Raw genomic sequence first — 19,221 nt, 5'->3', positions numbered from 1 at the left:
TTTTGTTAGGTATGTTATGTACTAGCATGAACATCTCGCTATGGCAATGTATCTTAGCAAGAAAAGAAAGAGGTATAGTGCCCTCGACGATATTGTGTGTTGTTTATAAATAAAATAGAGTTCCATTTATTCTTAAGGAACGCAAATAATGAATAATTGACCTGAATAACATATTATCTACTCGGGGTTTAGGTATTTATATTTTCAAATAGGCGTACATATGTAGGTATTTAAGATTTCTACTGGAAAAGAGTAGGTACCTATTCTGTTAACTCAATTAGGCTTTTTTTTTACTTTTCCTTGGGCTCTTTTTCCAGAGGGGTTCCACTGCTAAATTTTACACGAGTTCGTATAGAATTATTTTTGTTGAATTTAGTTCACATTTTCAGTCCAAGTTTTTCTTTTGGAAAAAATAGACTGAGATGAATTTCAGGGTGGTCGTGAAAAATATTTTGTCCATAAATTGCTTTCAAATAGGTACCTAACTAAAATAGGCATGATCTTTTGAAGTATTCGAAAGTTATATTAACACATTTTTTTAAACTCCGGTCCGTTTCCCATGTCTCAAAAATAGTATTTTTCACTATGCAGGGTGAAAAATTTTAAAACTCTAAAAAATATGTATTTAAATCGAGTGAAACCTGTCTGTAATTTTTGCTCGAAATATCTCAAACTGGAGGAGATTTAAACACTGCAATTTTGTTCTTTTTAGGACTCGTGGTTCTCCCAAAAGTTGATTTTTGTGACGGAAAATATGTAAAAATATTCAAGTTTCTCGTGGCAATAGATTTGATTCGAGTTGAACTATTCAATTTTCTTTCTAAACGAAACTGCCTGAGAAAAAATGAATATCTACTTCTCACGTGAGAGAATTTTTTCGTGGGAGGGGTATCTCCCGGTACGAAAATGGTACAAAAATACGAAAAAATACTAATTTGACCTATAGGTAGCACCAAAGTACGAAAATACTCCTGAAATTTCTTCAGAAAGTACAAAAAATTTTGAAAAATTGACGTCATTATTAAAATTATCGTTGTTTTTCAGTTTTTATTTCAAATCCTAGTTTTTTCCTTCGCTCGTTTTATTTTATTTTTTTCAGAATTAAATTTTCTAAAAAACTGTTCTTCAAATCTGAAAAATCCAGAGAGCAAAAAATCGATTTTATCGTCAAAAATGAAGTACCTATTTTAAAACAAATTTTTGATAGATTTGGCCATTGCTTCGCTCGGGCTGCTTTGCTTTTTTTCGAAATTGAATTTTTTGTATCTTATGGTCGAAAATATATCAGAAAATTAAAGGCAAATATTCGCGATTCGATGGATAAATTTTGCATCTACTTCAAAACTTTAGCATCATTTTTTAAATTCGCAATTTTTTGCAACTTTTTAGTTGGTTGCTAAAGTTTTGAAAAATATGCAAAGTTTATCCAAATCGAATTTTTCTCCAATTTCCAATTTTATGCCATTATAGTTCAAAAAATTAAGGAAAACTCTTCTCAAATCGTAGGTTTTTGAGAGTTTTTTTTCAAAATTGAATTTTCTGGAAAACAATTGTATGAGATTGTTTTACAAAATCTGTGAGCTAGGAAAGAAATGAGAATATTGCGGATCATTGCAGGTACCCTTACATTTTTTTCTAATAATTCAAAAAATAACCCAAAAATCACAAAATTTGACTATGAACGTTGTTAAAGGTTGTGTGAGCTTTTTTTGGACAATTCTTTCGTTCATTTAAAAACAACGAAAGAACTTTTCAAAGTTTTTGCTCTACTTTCAGGAAGCGATGGAAGGAGAAAAATATCTCAAAAAATCTCCTCTTCAGAATTTTAAAAATCTGTGAACCCCCTGAAGACTTATGGGGGGGGGGAGAATAATTATGGGTAGAGTGAAAAGTAGGTATGAATTTGGCTTTTACAAGGTGTAAAATTTTCCACCAGTAGAGTGTGATTTTGCTTTTTCTTAAAGACCTCTATTTGTTTCCTAATTCTTATAGTAACACTTTGAAAATATAATTTTTATTTACCCTCACCCCCTCCCTTCAATCTCTTGAAAGACCCTCGTATTATTCCATGTCAATCTCATCATAAAAGACGATTTTCGCCGTGTCTTTCGATTACTCGAATTGTTCAGCCATTCATGTACCTAATACAAATGTTGAAAGGCTGAAAGTTAAACTGTTTTGAAATTCAACTTTAGAAATTGAACTCAAACTTTTTTTAAAAAAATGTAATTTGAAATAATTATTTTATTTTGAAAATGGATACGTGCCATGAAAGAAAGCATCCCAACTCTTCAATTTGAGGCCAACATTTTTGTAAACTGTCAGGGTATTGCGACTTATCGAATGAACTGTTTTCGGAGGTATGAACATGATTTCTGAATTATTACCTTATTTTTCATATCTTACGTCTTCCACGTCCTCAAAGCACCCCTCTCTTAGAATCAAACGCCGGAAAAATTCATGAATTTGTGCGATACACGTATATGAAATGGTGCGCATATGATTTCAAATGTACTCAACACAAATATGACCTTACCTCTCAATCTAACGACCCCCTCCCCCTCTCTCTCTTCCTCCCAGTTCTCATTCAAATCGCCGGAGGTGGTCTCAGAGGAGTATAGGAGAAAGTGAAGTTGAATTGAAATACATATGAATAGGTATAGGTGAACTTGATTTCTCCATATTGTGATATTTTTTAGGTATAACCTCTCAATTCTTATGAATCTTTGATGTCTGCCTTTTAGGTGGAAAAAATCTAATATTTCATTTCATTAAGTTTTAGTCACTGCACAGAATCAAAACCCGTCAATTCAATTTTAAGAAAAAGGGAGAAGGTTAAAATATTATTGCCACATTTTTTCAAAGGCTTCTGGTGCGTGACTTTTTTCACCGAAACAATTTTAAAGAGATTTCAATTTTCTCCTTCCTCTCTCCCCATAATGAACACATTTCATATTTTCCATCAAGATTTGTGAACTTTTCCAGCTCGTTTCCTTTGCATTTTTTTAGAATAATGTGCAGAAAACTAATTGTAAAATGTGAACATAATCATTTGAATTTTGGACATATTGATGTTTCTTTTAATGAATTTCATGTGTTGTAGAACATAATCAGTATGGGTACATTTTTTTTTTTTTATAGAACTGCCAAGCTTTCCTGCTTGAAACTATCTATATGGTGCTGGATTGATGAATATCTGAAATCGAGACGATAGAGAAGCCAACTAAAGGATCGCATTATCGGTTCTACTTTGCTATACGGTCTGGTGAGTTGTATTTTACGCATCTCTTCACCTATAAATTAATTATTATTACCTGTCGTTAGAAGGGAACTACTCGAACACTCATCTTTACAGGTGTAAACGCAATTAAGGCAGATGAGCAGAGTGTAAGGAAAAATTCCAAAAATGTACTAAATCTCAATCATGAATATTTTGAAAAATTATTAGGTAGCATGTTTTCCATTGTTACTTTATTACCTGTTCAAAAAGTCTGAAAATTTCAATGTAATGGTCACACATATTTTTTTATCATTTCTCTCTTTGATTTTGAGTTTCCATTTAAAATAATTTCGTGAATACCTATACCTAATAAATTTTTTTGAAATAAATTGTAGAAAAAGTTGGGAATTTCAAACAATAGTGATATTAAATAAAACTTTCGTCAATTTTTTTCGTGAAAAAATATTTTTCGTCAATTTTTTAGCAATTTTTAGCGAGACGGAAGTTCCGCTCACTTGTTGCTAAAATTTTAAAAAAAATAGCTTTTTTTAAAAAATTCTTAAAATTTTTGAGTTTTTAAAAAATTATTTTACGCAGACCTATATCACTCTCGCAGGTAACTTTTTTTAAAAATCAAATTTTGGAATCAGAAAAAATATTCAATCCACTGCATTGGAAAAAGGAACTACGAAAAAAGGGCTTTCTAGCGAGTTTTATGATTTTTCAAGAGTACCTGGTACACAACAAATTTTGCAATTTTGCGTTCTAATTTCGAAATACGAGTAGCTAAAACGGTCACATGTTTGTGCTTACTAGTACATTTGTTTTTTTAAACTTAATGTTGACCCAGTTTTCAAAATATTGCGCAAATACGGCCCTCTAATTTGCTCTCCCTCGGAATCAAATATGGCTCTCGATAGTTTTGGTCGCAATGTAAGTGGTTCATTTGCTAATTTAAAAATTTATATTGAATTTTCGTCAAAAATTGTGAATGCTGATTCGCTGACTTTATTATTATCTAATGGATATGTGTATCGATCGGTTATATTCATTCAACAAGCTATTTGTACACTTCAGGTGAAATTTCAAAGACGTCTTCGCCCTTTACCATCTCACTCTCATCCTTCAGGCCTTATAACTAAATACTTAACTGCAAATTTGAGCAAAATGATCAAAATCACGTCGCATATTCAACCGAAATTACAAAATCTTGCGAAACTTGAAATATTTGCAGACGATTAAAAATTCACACGGTTGCATGGTTCTTATTCGCCGTGTATGGTTTGGTATACGAGACCAGAGGGCAGAGAACGTGGTAAATGGTAGATTATGATCTACAAACAGGCGCAAGCGGCGAGTTATCTTATGGTATACGTTAGCATGTTACCAAGGGCAACCAATTTTAGTTCATTTTGAAGGGTGAAAATACGAGTACATTAATCATAGCATAGTCGAGTCGAGCAAAAGTACCTACAAACTTTATGCCAAGTTATTCGAGTAAACTGCACAGCAGTTCTACTACTGGAGATGTTTACAAAAACAACCTTCTTAAAGCTTATTATATTTGATAAAATATAGCACCGCCGTATATTATAACTCGTTCGCGTGAAAAATTACCGCAGTTCCATACACACGAATCGTCACACAGTTGTACCATGTACACCTACGTAACTCTATACATATTTTATCAAATTAAATAATAAATTACGAGATTTTTAATTTAGTCGCAGATGAGAAATGAGAGAGAGAAATGCGCGAGAAACGTGTTACAAGAGTATAGTTAACTAAACGAAAAAGAAAATATCACAACCTGTACTACCCTCATCTCCTCGTCGTCGTCGTTCCCTTGATTTTATATTTTCTATAAAAACACACACACACACAAGTTTACGTAGGTATACGTATACCTAACGTGGTATACCTACGAGAAAGATACGGGCGTGGAAAAATGAGAAGCTGAGGAAATCTTGCGAGAATCTCATTAAATGAAAAATCTCGTTTCGTGTAATAGTTTGAAATGAGATTTACTCGAGATTCGAAAACACTTTAAGCATGAAATATACCGTTAGTGCGCAAATTCTAATGCAATTCAATTTTATGCCACCGAAATGGTTACCTGCGCGACTTTAAATTACACTGGGAAATTTTCGCAGCGACGAAGAAGCAGAAAATTTAACAAGTTTTATTATAGCATTATGATGACTATATACGAGCAGAAGTTGTATGTAGGTAGGTACCTACACATAAAATTGTAAGGGATGCGAATTGCCAATGCCAACCCTTCTGTATGGGAAAACTATACAGAGTAGAGAATTCGAACAAGTTACGTTTCCAAAATACAAGATTCGATGTGGAGCTGATACCTACCTATACGATAGGTTTGATTTGCGATGTACTTATTATGGAAAGTGCTGGACTTCCTCGAATTCAAAACTACCAATTTATTCTTGGAGGTCAATTTGTTACACTGATTCAGGGTTTCTCAGGGTGATGAAATTTTCATTCTCGTTTCTGTTTCTGTATTTATCGATAAATTTCTACCGATTTGAGAAATATGATTTTTTATTCTACTAGAAAATAATCAAAAAAATTTCCCATTTGATTTTTCGTACGTTAATTTATTTTTATAAAGTGTAAAATTTTGGTTTTTGTAAAATTCAGAGTTTCCAAAAAAAAGAAAAGAATTGGTGTGAAAAAAGACTGCTGATTCGGCATAAATTTATATTACGTAATACTTCTCGATATTTTTTTCACATTTTTCCATTCTATTGAAAAATTCACACCAACTAAATGGCCAAGAAAATTTCAAATCAACGCTAGAAATGAGTGAAAAAAAAATTCAAATTATACAGTCACATTATCGTGTTGAACTCAAGTTGCAAAATTTCATTTTTCGAATTTTGAATTGAAGATTGAAAGGTTATGAAAATATTCAAATATGCGCGATCTTATATGTACGTAGTTTTAATTTAATTTACTTTCAATCTTCTGAACTTTTAAATACAAGTAAGTATCTGTGCCAGTTTCGAAATTTCTTGGAACTGAAAATTCCAAAAATCTTACGTACGTATGTAAACTGAATTTTAGTTTCCTACATTAGTCGACTATACTTAATTTTAATTTTTTCAAGAAATCGAGTTCGAATTAACAAAAATTTTCCAAAAATTAAAAAGGGGGTTACTTTCTGGTGTCTTTTTATTTTCTCTCACGAGGCAATCCCTTGACGGCCTTGAAACTCCGCAATCCCCGATTGGAATAGAACTTGGATGGATCGAATGAGGGCCTCAAAAAATCCGCATTCCCTAATTTTCTACTAAAGAAGTTGATTTTTTGACTTCTGGCAATTTTTGTTTCATAAAAAATGGTGTCTAGAAGATCGTTGAATGGGAAAAAATACTATATCTTTCCACCATATAAATTTCAGCAGCTCAAATTTTGGCCAAAAGATGTGTGTGTGTGTGATACTTAGGGCAGAAGAACATATTCTTTAGCATATTTTTTTCTGTGCTATTAGGCAGGGAATATCAAACACATCTTTGCGAATCAAGAGAATTCAAGTCGACTGAGCCAATGTTATTTTGCATATTTTTGCATATCAATTTTTAGGGAATATTTTTTAAAATCTTCAAAATTTGCTTTTTTGTAATTTTTTGAAAACAAAATTTTTGGAAAACAAAATTTAATTTTTAATTTTTAATTTTTTGAACACAAATTTTTATTTTTTCTCATAAAACTTTGAATTCCTTATCCTTTCCTTACAAATGCCTCCTTGAATTTTCACGTTATCAAACTATCGAGGTTACCATTGAATTCGCTTTGTTTTCCCCTGTAAAACGATACCCATATTGTGTAGAAAATGATGGGAATATTATGGCATATTTCAACTTTTTAGGAAATTTTTTTGCATATTTTCATCAAAATGAGCGCATAAAGTATGCGCATATTTTGGAGTTTTTTAGAGCATATATTCTTCTGCCCTAGACTGATACTTGATAATTGATACCGCCATTTTGGATTTATTGAAAAGAAGGTAGAAGTTTTATAATTGGAATCCCAGATCCGGTTAATAGTGACATCAATCGATCGAGTATCAAGCACACACCTTTCATCCAAAATTTCAGCAATTGAAGTTCATGATGGAAAAATATACCTACCTGCGAATTTATGAAAAAAACAGCCAAAAAAATTCCTGGCTGAAATCTTAGAACTGACCAATTCAAAAATTAATTATTCATGATGAACGTTTTTTAATCATTCAAATTTTTCATATCAAAAAATTGATTTTGGGAAAAACTGAGAGTTTCACGAAAAAAACGAAGAGCAACGAAATTGTAAATTTTCAACATTTCCTTCAACAGAGTGTGATTCAAAAGTTTGGTTTTTGAAGCATTTCGAAAAAAAAACTAGAAAGTTTAATTTAAAATCGTTGGTTGTAAAAAATTTGATTTTTTCATTTTTTCAATCACAAAAAGTGAATTTTTGTAAAAAATTCAACATTTTGAAAAAAAGTGAAGAGGAACAAATTCATAGAACATTTTCTACCTAGCATTTTTAAAGATTTTGATTAGTAGAGCTGAGATTTTTATGCTTTGTATATTTTTTCCATGGGCTGGAAAAAGTGTATAAATGTGATGAGATCTCCACGACGAATCATGAAATTTCCTGGCGAATGAGCCCTATATCATTTTGCATATTTCAGACCAAATTGCATAGTTTAGCATATTTTTGGGAGGAAACTTGCATATTTCTATATTTGAGCATTCTCTGGTAATTTTTTCACATACTACATGCTTAATAAAGGAAATTTTGCAAAAATTGAGATTTTTAAAACTTTTTTTGTTCAAAAAATCGCAACACTGCAAAAATGTCATCAAGAAAATTTTTTACCGGAATAATTCAGGAATTTATAAATGACTTGTTTTGCCTATAATATTTTAAAAAGAAAAATATATTTTTTGATCACTGGGTTCATTTTGTTTCGAATTAACAGTTTTCATGTTTTTTTTAGGTTGAAAAATCTTTTTTCAGGGATACGTCACTCAAGCTGTTTTTGCATATTTTGGGTAAAAAAATTGTATAACATATTGCATATTTTCATAATATTTCTGCATAAAAATCCCAGCTCTAGATGATAGCGATTAGATTTTATCTGGGACGCTTTTCCGCTTCACTGTATAATTATTCAGTACTTTCGCAAAATGAGATTATTTCTCTGTATCATTGTATGAATCATTTCAGGGATCCAGAAGCAAAACTCACTTTTGCCACCAAAATCAATTCAGTTTTTCTTGATCCATAACCAGCTATTATGCCCATTTCTTTTTTATGCTACGATTCCGGGTAAAAATGCTCTCGTAAATTGAGAGTTTGTGTCAAAACTCACTTTTATGGTTGGCAAAAGTGAGTTTTTATTAGGATTTTTTTTGTACGATTTGGATGCTTCTGACCATGGATCAAACACGACTATGACAAGATCAAACCTATGATGGGTCCTGAGAAGTTGAGTTGAACGTTTTGAGTGCAATTTTGAGAAAATTAAAGTTTTTGTACGTACCTTCATCAAAATCACGCTAATTGTGAAAATAAATTTTGCAAACTGAAAATTTTTTTCTCCATTATATCGTATTTTTTGTACCCACATACTTTATATTTACAGTGGTAATAGTTGAAACGATCGATTACGGTTGTTTTTTGACCAAAATTCTCGACCTTGGAGTCAAAACTCACTTTTTCGAAACTTGATCTTTACTTTAAAGCAGAGTCGTCGGGTATTAAACTACAGATTAAGACTATTTGAAGTTTCGAAGTTCATCTACCTAAATTTGAACTCGTTTTCCCTTGTTTTCTCGAAAACTTTTTGCCAAAAGTGAGTTTTGCTTCTAGACTCCTCATTTTTCAAAATGGATTAGCACAAAGATCCACAAAATAATTTCAAAATTATCGAAGTTAATTTTGATTTCATACTCGACGATTTCAGAGAATTTTCTGACCCCCCCCCCCCCATCTTCCTTATAAGCAATTAACCTTATTTTTTTAAAATTTTCGTGACCAAAAAAAAAAAAAAAAACTAAATGAGAGTAAACATTTTTTTTGCATTTTGGGAAATTTTGATTTTGAAATCTCCTCCAAAACAGAGGTGGAAGAGAAGTCACTTTCAAAGTTATTTTGCAAATTCAATTGACCCCATGTTGAATCATTTTCTGATTTCATGGTTTAAACGTTCGTGATAGAGACACATACCCACCTCTTATTGGTACCTACACATTATTTATATCGTAGAGGTATACGGAGTTCTACATATAGGTATATTAAGCCATGTACAAACTCGTGTACAGCCGAATATATCTATATAGGTGACGATAGGATGTAAAAAAAAACCATGCTGGTTATCGTCGCTATAGTATGTACGTACGTATGTAAATTAAACTGTGAAAAGAGAAGAAAAAAAAGTGAAATACTGTAACCAAATTGGCATACAGTCATCCAAGTCCACATTTAAATTTTCATTACAAAGATAGCGTATCAAACAAAGCCAGAATTGGGGAGTTTCGCGAAGGGGAAATGTTCAAAACACATACAAGTAGGAGGGTCAAGAGAGAGAGGTATGCGTACAGTACAGTGCAGTTGCTGTCAGCTGTCGCTGTCGCGATCGTTCATATCGTAGGGTAAAACTCGCTATGCTTGCTGTAGCTGTACAGGCTACAGAGTAAGGTACTCGATGGCGAAGCCTATACTATGGTACCACATTTGTGTACTTTTTTCCTTCCCTTGTACCGTACCGCCTAAACAAGTTATTCTACTGTTTTGAATAACTTCGCTGGGTTAAAATCACCCTAGCTAGCGATAAGCTTAAAGTAGACGAATTTTCCACCTTGCGAATCTGTCGCAAAAAAATCTCTACGTGGCGAATGTCTAGCCTATATGTATATTTTCCTATACTCAACAATCTAATCGACTTTTGTGTGTGAATCATAATATTACATTTTTTTTTCGAAAAACCTCCGGTCCAAACACATGTTTTTCAAAAACCAAATTTGTGTATTCCATTAAAAAGGGTTAATCTGTTGGAAAAGTAACCACTACAGGTAGAGAAAAATTTTTCAGTCTCAATGGGATGATTTTCAAACACATAGTGCGTTGCGCTGTAGGTACCTACTTTACTCACTCACATGTACGACTATACATAGAAGCGAAAGAGGAGAAAACTTGCAACTATAATATCGTATTTTGCCAACCGAAAATCTCTGGAAACGTACACGCGCTTCAGCATTTAAGAATTTCGCCGACAAAACGATGCTTTGTAAAATACTACAGACACATAGACCGCTTAAAGTTTTCATATTACAGTGTTGCCAACTTTTTCATTACGAATACTGGCGTTTTTTATAGTCGAGCTATCTCGAAAGCTTCAAAATTAAGTATGAACTTTCATGGGAATTGTTCCCCTTTTTCGTCTGCAACAGCCAGAGTTTTGTATTCGCGTGAAAATCTCGAAAGATGTATTTTCCTCTATGTAGGTATGTCGAGCGTTTTAGTTACCTACCTATCAATTTTTTGAAAATGTGTTCCGGCATTATTTATTTCAATTCATTTTATGGGTATTTACTCTTTTAGATTTTCATTTAAACGAGTACCTAGGTATGCAATTACCCTTCAGAAAATTAAATGAATTCTGCTTGGAAAATGTACCTCTCTTGATGGGAATTTTTTTCTTCAATTATTCAGAATAGAATTTATTTATTCATCGAGTTTGTATTTACGCCTCTCGACATTTACCTGCGATTCATTTAACATTTACGAATTATAACTGTTGTCATTGATGATAATATTATGTATTACGATTTTTTTACGTTATAGTGTTTAATAGACGATGTTTTGAAAACTATTTGTACGTTCATTTGGTGCGATTGCTCTTTCACACTTGCATTCGATGGGGAAAATTATTATTATTTGAAAAAAAAAATGAGCACAATTTTTTCTCTCAGCTGTTTTATCCTTTAGACCTTAAATTATCTTAAGCTTGATACACTCTTTTCAATCGTATAGTCAAAATTTGATTTAGCTCAGCTGATCATTCTTTGTAGTGTTTCAATTTTCAATCTCGTATTCGTATTTCAACTATCTCGTTGTTGGCAAATTTATGATTTTTTTGTTCTTGACATTTTCAAAGTGTTCTCATCACAATCCCCCCCCTCCCTGGACTCCAAATTCCAATACATCTCAAAAAATTAAGAAAAGAACGTAGAATTGCAGTCTTGAAATTTTAGTATGCATCATCATGATTCATCATGATGTACTTACCTAATAAATTCAACATTTGAATTTACCTAATCCAAAATTTTACCAAAAAAATTCACACAAAAATAGTATAATTAAGAAAATTTTAAAATAAACATTTATTGGAGCTATTTTCACGTTTATCCTTTCAAAGGAGTGAGGGAAGGGGACGAAAATTACGTTCAGAATGTAATTTTTCAACGTTTTCGTGTTCTAAAAAAAAAAAAAAAAAAAAAAAAAAAATACACAACAGAGAAAAATTGACAAAATGTTGATCGATGCATAGTTTACTAGTTGTTTTCACAAGTAAAAGTGAATTTTAATTTCTTAGCAGAACTGTCTACCTATCTTTTGCATGAGAACATTTTTAAATGGTTATTTTTAAAAATGATGGGATGAGAAAGTATTCTGAAAAAATGGAATCATTGGATTCAAACAACTATTCAGATCGATTCAAATTTTCCTCGTGATTTCTAGACCTAGAATAAATAAATAAATATGTTAGATTTTTAATGCCTGGAAGAAGATCAACTGATAAATTCAAGAATTTCCACGAAAGAAGTTGGAATGAACAACCAGATTGTGCTATTTGGAGAAAATATGAATTTTTGAGTGATCATTCATTTTGGAATTATAGGATTTTCCTCAATTTTCTCTAAAAGATTGTGTTGATTTCCAAAGATAAATTTACAGATAAAAACACCAGTTTGATAGAAATCTGCAATGAAATTTTATGAGTCGAAAATTTTTTCGATTTTTTGTCTCAATTTTCTTATAGGGCTCCAAAGGGGCAAATTTGATGCTTCAAAACGCAAAATTTTATTCCTTTTTTTCAATTACTATTTCTTTTTGGAATTCGATTTTATTTTATTCTAATCATTTCTCAATTCGTACAATGAGGAATTTACCTGTCAATTTTTCATTCAAATTCCAAAATGAAATTATTTCCAGCAATTTTCATAATCTTTGCATTTTTTTTCTTTACATAAATGAATTTTCATTTTATTCAAAGCAGAAATTTTTTATAATTTAAAAACGTAAAAATTTTATTAATTTTCAAATTTCTAAAAAAAATATCAATTTTTTTTGAAAATTGAAAATCCAAAATGAAATTTGATCAAAACTGAACACCCCGGCGTTACTTTACCCCAATTTATTTCAATTTTGTCGCGTTTTTACTTGTGAGCTGTCGAAGTTGTTGAAACAACGGATTGCAATTTCGTATTTTGGAGCATTCAATTTTTTCTTTGCTGGTCTCATAAAAAAAAATTGAGAAAAACTATTGAAAAAATGTCGAGCTGATGAATAAATCTTACAGCAAATTTCTATCAACTTGGCTTTTTGTTTCTGTAGCATCTGGAAATTTTTTAAAAAAATCATCATAATCGTTTGGAGAAAGTTGAGAAAATATGGAAATTCCTCTGTTTTCAAAATGAGTGATCACTCAATTTTTTTTTCAATATCACATTCTGACTGTTCAGACCAGCTTCTCTCATGAAAATACTAGAAATTTATTGGTTGAACTTCTCTAAAAAGTACGTACCTCGCTAGGTCTCAGGGTTTTCAAAGTTTATTTTTCTTCAAATTTTAAAAAAATTACTCCAATGTAACTCCTAACGAATTTTTGAAACTTGCTCAGGCAAAGATTTCTTTTAATTTCGACTGATGATTGAAAAATTAGATCAGAGAAAATCGCGTCATCTCCACCTTCACCCTCCTCTTACCTAAAAAATCACCCCTATAAATAAGTTTCGCGTGACACTCTAATACGCCCATTTACATTTTAAAGGAATGCGAGTACAAGGTAAGGACTCCTTTGCCTTCTTTCGTCTTTTCCTGTCTATACTTATAGCTTGCCTTATTGCCGTGAGCCTTAAAACTGAGAACTTTTTTGAGAATGATTAAATCGAATTATTTCTTTCAAGTTAAATAAAGCAGAAAACTGTATAAGCCATTATCGTATTAATTATTATTTTTGGAACCCTTGCTTTCTTTGGCTTTCTGAAAATTTACTTTGCATAATCGATGAAAGTCCGTGGAAACGTATGCAATTAATTCGTCTGTATTTTATACGAGGCAATAGGCAATGTATTCTTCAAAGGCTGATGACTCTTTATCAACTTGTGAAATGTGTAGAATTTTTGTAAATTCGTTCTGTGTTTCCTATTTTAATTAATACAGTAGAATAGATTTTACCTCTATTTTGTCCCCCCTTTTATCACATATTTCAGTGTATAGAATAGCTTCAATTTCATCATTACTTCTTTTACTTATTTAAAAGTGTTTGAAATTTTGTCTATCTCGAATATTGAAGGCATTACAGGAATCAAAACGATTTTAAAGTAGTTTCTGTGTTATTTTTTGGCCTGTTAGTCAAGTCTCTCATTTTTATATGATGTGAAAAAATTTCATTTAGGGAAATTTAACTATGCAAAGAAGATAACGATGAATAATTAAAAGCTTTAAAAATTATTTCTGCGAGTAGAACAAATTCAAAAAAAAAAAAAATCTCGCGCACTTTTCATAGATAGGTAGGTATTAAGGTCGTAGGCATTTGTATTCCTGATTCCTACTGACATTTTAAAGTGGTAAACAAAACTTTATTGATCGATAGTACATAGCTTACGCGCCAGATATGAAGTCACGTGGTCAGTAATAGGTATGACTTTCATGGAAGAGCAATTTACGTAACTTTGAATCGCGTCAATTTTCGAGCATTTAAAAAAAAACTACGATTATTCGAAATTGGTAAAAATATAGGCTAGAGGAATAAAAATGGGTAAATTTCATCATCGAAAAGCTGTATTCGACTTAAAATACCCTAATAAAATTTTAAAGCTTCTAAATTTGATAAAAATAAAATTCGTTCGAATTACCTGCGAGCCTTAAAGCGGACATCCTTTGAAACTCGGGCTCTTGCAGCCATTTCCACATCCTGCGAAAAGTCTCTCTACCAGACTTCAGCTTGGACCACGGTTTTGGATTTCTTAATAAATCTGATAACGTTCCTTGCGATCTACAGAGGACTCTTTGAGCAAAAATGGCTTGAGGTATGCTGTACCTTTTCAATTCGGCACTTATCCTTTGGGCTAATTCTTTGGTATTGATTTCCTCCATATCAGTGGTATTATTGACGGTAGCGTTCATCGGAGTCGATACATTATTATGAGGTATAACCTTAAGCACAGACATAGGCTGCGATTGAGGCTGTTGCTGATTCGCATTGGTAGGCTGACCGACGTTATTCTGTTGTTGGGTAATTTGTTGTTGAATTTGTGGCCTTATTTGTTGCTGAGGAGCTTGTATACAGGTTTGTACTTGATTATGAGGCTGAGGTTGATGTTGACTTAGAGACTGTTGCGTTTGCTGAGGCGATAGGGGCGGAGGGGGATGCTGCTGTTGTTGTTGAGGCCTTTGCAGTTGTTGCTGAGCTTGGAGTTGATGATGTTGCTGTTGTTGTTGTTGTTGATTGTGGTGCTGCTGGATATGATTGGGTGGCGAAGGCGATGATACTACTACGACCTCGTTTTCAATATGTTGAGCCAAGATGGCTTGTTGAATTTGCTGATGATGCGTTAAATTGGTCGGCGTCAGAGGTTGCAGGTGTTGTGGTAACGAAGGCGGTTGAGGAGGTTCGGGCGGAGGTGATATCGGCGGAGGTTGGTCGATTGGCGGCGATCCCATGGCCAGCGATTGTATCAGAGATGGCTGCCTGGAATGCACCAGAGGAGGCGATAGAGGCGAACATCTACCGGATGTTGAGGCGATCACGTGAGCCGCCGAGATGAGTCCGTTGATGGCTGGCATTATCGAAGAAGGCATCGTGTTGTGAGCGGTGTTGGTGGCGTATCCTCCGGGTCCGACTATATGCGAGGCAGGAGGAGGCGAGCCCATGGATGCCGATCTTGGACTAATGTTCGGACTTTGCGACGAGGTAACTTGATCTCTGACTATATCTTGATTGTACGGCGAGTCGTAGCAACTGTTTGGTGAGCTGCTTCGAGGCGGCGAACTGAGCCCATTTTGACTATAGGTGCTTTGAGGCGAATCGGGCGAATTCTGCTGATGCATCACGATATTCGACGAGTAAGGATGAGGCGGCGACATGATTTTATCGTAACTGTAAGGCGAATGTACGCCTATACCCATGGCTATGTTATGTTGCATTACAGTAAATGATCCGGTAACGTTGCTGGAATGCCCGTAGGCGAATTTATCCGATACCGTTGATATCGGTGGTAAAGGCTGCAGGGGTGTTAGAGTAGCGTACGACGAATTCGGACTATACCTTTGAGGTGACATGCGGCCGTTCAAGTTCGATATATGAGGATACGATGATTGCTGCTGCGTTTGATAGCTGTTGTTGTTACCGGTATTTCGGCCATAGTCGTTGTTGGTATTCTGGCAATCGACCATCGAACCCACCGAGCTGGCCGAATTATTCGATATTTTATCGGAGCCTACGTCGTCCGAATCTCTCGAGTCGTCCGGATGATTAACGATGACCGAGAATTTCTTACGTTTGTTGCAAAAATTCCCCCTGCTATTCGAGTAATCGATTTTGATCGCTGTTACCGGTACTTCTTCGATAACCGATTCTTTACCGTTTCGAGTATTATTCGAGGATGGAGCTGGGATCAATACAGCAGGCCTAGATAGCTCTTCTCTCTGCAGATTGGCCAGCTCGACGTGAGCTCTGGCAGCCAACGCTGCCAATGCACTGGTACCTCCGCGTATCGGAGTAATTGTCGCTGCGGTACTGTCACCGTGTAACTGGTGCCCTTCACCCATCGTGATGGGCATTTCTTCCATAATTCTATCACTCTATATCTCTCAGGTGTGTGTATCTTTTATTACTTATATGATGAGGCAACGAACTCCTGTTTTATTGTAAATATTACACGAGGAGGGTGAGTAAGATCACGCAGTATACTAAGTTACTGACATTACTAATATGGGGGGATGTGTTCGATACGTGCCGATGTACGTTATCGATGCCAAAAATGATAAAAATTCAAAAATATCAGACATCTCCGGCTAACTTTCCTCGCAGCTTGATTCCTAAAATAATGCATATCGCTTCGCGCCTCGTTCGTTGTATCGATAAAATCGCCAACTTGCATCGGGAGTATATTTCCAAATAGGCTGCGAATTTTCTCACCACCGCCTCCGACTACAGGAACAACAACAGGTCATCATTTACCCGAACAGGTTATCCCGATATCGATATCGCGATCGATCACACCGCACTTTTCCTCATCACGACTCTATACCACGCGCGTTCGAAACTCGATAATCGAAAGAAAAATCGTTAACGAATAAAAAAAACACAACTTTTTGAACCGAAACAATGCAGGAAAAGATCTCGCGTCTGAGAATTATCGATCGTGCTGAATTACTATCTAGTAGATGCGTGTTACTTGGGGTTGTTACGTATTTACTCGCTGGTCTCGTTCAGGCCCCACTCTTCGGTCATTTGTAGATTGTAGATCCCCCTTCTTTGAAACAGAGCGCAAGTTAGGGTGAACTGAAAAGATCGTGCGCGATCGCTGAATGGCTTCCGTGTACCTATGTACGTCGAAGTAAAAGGTTTTCCTTTCGATTCGGCGATGCTTTTTTCTGCTATAGGTACCTATTTAGTTTAATTGAATTACTGCGGCGAAATTCGTTGTTTCCAAAGGTTCAACGAGCGGATCGCGAACTTTTGAAAAAAAAATACTATTTTACTATATTAGAATACGTATGTAGTACCTACGTTGAAAAATAAATAAATATATCGTTCACTATAGCACCGTATTCGAAGAGAAAAAAAAAGCTAACGTAGGTATTGGTTTTTTAAAAAACGCATATAAACGCGTACGCTACCGCCAAAGAAAGGATTTACCATCAAAATTAATAGATAACGGCGTTCGAACTCCGGCACTAAAAACACCGTACTTGCCGTATTGATTCTACTTACTGAACACATAATCCTAGTACGTTCGCGTATTCTGAAAAATCAATAACTGGGTAAAGCGAAGACGCCAAGCGCCAACGCACCAGCCACTTCAACCCCATTCAGAGCGAATCACTCGACCAACTACAATCCAACTTTCAACACAATCTGACTTCGAGCTTTTCATTCTAGTTGCGAATTTCAAACGTTACGTTTCATACTCACCGTTTATAGTACTGAGTTATAAAATATATCTATATGATTTTTGTGTATTTTAATTGACATCGAGTTTTACATATACCTACCTAAACCTATCTACTCAACCCTTTTTAAACGTGTTTGTGTACTATCCTTCTATAACTGTATACGTGTGTAGTAAGCTCGTACCTATTTCAGTACCTACGTAGAGTAGATTTTCTGTGCAATAAATGAAAGAACCATTGTATAGGCCTATATGTGTAGGTATTTTGCTTCTTTTACGTGTGTGATATGTTCTTTTGTCAAGTTAGGTGGTATATAGGTTTGCAATTGTGTGCGTGTGTGTGTGTGTGTTGGCTGAACATGAGGAGAGAAATTCAGGTACGTGTGTACATACATACAAGTATACACAACACACATACACAAGCTGTTTAAAATGAACTAATTAAATTCATCCATGGTATACGTATACATCGAGGATTGTGTGCATCTACGTATCCCTCATCATAATGCGATGTTTAATGCCAACATATTGTTTATGCGGTATAAAGTACATAACATTAATTCACACCTTTCTTCTTTATTGTTATTTAGAGGACCTGAAAGGTAAACAGTGGTTCGATACAACAGCCTAAAACAAAAACACAATAAACCTACATCTGTCGACTGGTTTCATTTTTAATGTATGAAATAGCACGACTAAATTTTGGATTTTTTTTTTTTTAGAATCAAGGCGATATGAATTGTGCCTATATAAAGGTGTAAAACGTTCATTGTGGTTTTTATCTATTTTTTCCTGTTTTCAATATCTCTTTTTGTCGGTTCAAGTTGTGGTAATTTACTTTCATTTTTTTTTAAAGCCTATCTGCATTTATGTTGGACTATTTTTAATGAAATCTTACTCCATGAAATAGAAATCTCAAGTTTATGAACATGATAATATACTATTCTTCTTGAAATACTCAATTGATGTAAATTATGAAAAACCACGAAATTTTGATGTAAATTTAAACAAATAATGGGCTTGCTTCCTTCCAGCTTCATCAATCCCTCAGAAAGGAGCCAATTAACAATCATGAGCAGTGAGCTCAAAAATCTTACCTATTAAAATTTGAGGAGAAAAAAAAATAATATTAACAAGAGAACTTCACATCAAATGTGCAGTAACCGATTTGACTCGATTTTTTCTTTTTTTAACGTATGACTCCTATGGATAGTCCACCACAAAATTTATAGCCGCCCAATCTCAAAATTACGGGTTCTACAGGGGTCCAAAGGTCCCAAAATTTTGATTTTCGACCAATTCCGCTTATTAAAAAAAAAAATTAAAAAACGTGCCTTAGGGCCCATAAGGTATTTTTTGAGTCCCATAAATATTCAGAAAATTGGTACAAAAATAGTCGAAAATATGCGATTCAACGGCTACAAATTTGGTAATTCCTAAAGTTTTAGCAGCCCAATCGATTTTTCAATCATTTTTGGGATATTTTTTGAAAATTTTAGACCCAAAAAATACCCTTTTTGATGCGCAAACTCGAAATCGCGTCCAGACTTCAGAAAAAAGATTTGTGCTCGTGAATGAGATTTCCAA

The 19,221-nt window shown here is 33.9% G+C and overlaps 1 protein-coding gene across 2 annotated transcripts in view; it reads right to left on the bottom strand.

The window, feature by feature from the left end:
* Window positions 1-17,643, bottom strand: part of LOC135841976 (one cut domain family member 2-like) — a 42,248-nt gene extending 24,605 nt beyond the window's left edge. The window contains exon 1 of one of the 2 annotated variants that reach the window (XM_065359226.1): window positions 14,374-17,643. In XM_065359226.1, coding sequence (XP_065215298.1) covers window positions 14,374-16,309 — 1,936 coding nt within the window. In that variant the 5' untranslated portion in view covers window positions 16,310-17,643. The remainder of the gene's footprint in view (window positions 1-14,373) is intronic. The other variant, XM_065359225.1, reaches the window with a different exon arrangement.
* Window positions 17,644-19,221: the final 1,578 nt, after the last annotated feature.

This window comes from Planococcus citri, chromosome 3 (genome assembly GCF_950023065.1).
Source record: "Planococcus citri chromosome 3, ihPlaCitr1.1, whole genome shotgun sequence".
In the NCBI taxonomy this organism is placed as follows: Eukaryota; Metazoa; Arthropoda; class Insecta; order Hemiptera; family Pseudococcidae; genus Planococcus; species Planococcus citri.
Note: the sequence above shows the minus strand (reverse complement) of the source record. Positions and strands in the feature narration are given on the sequence as shown.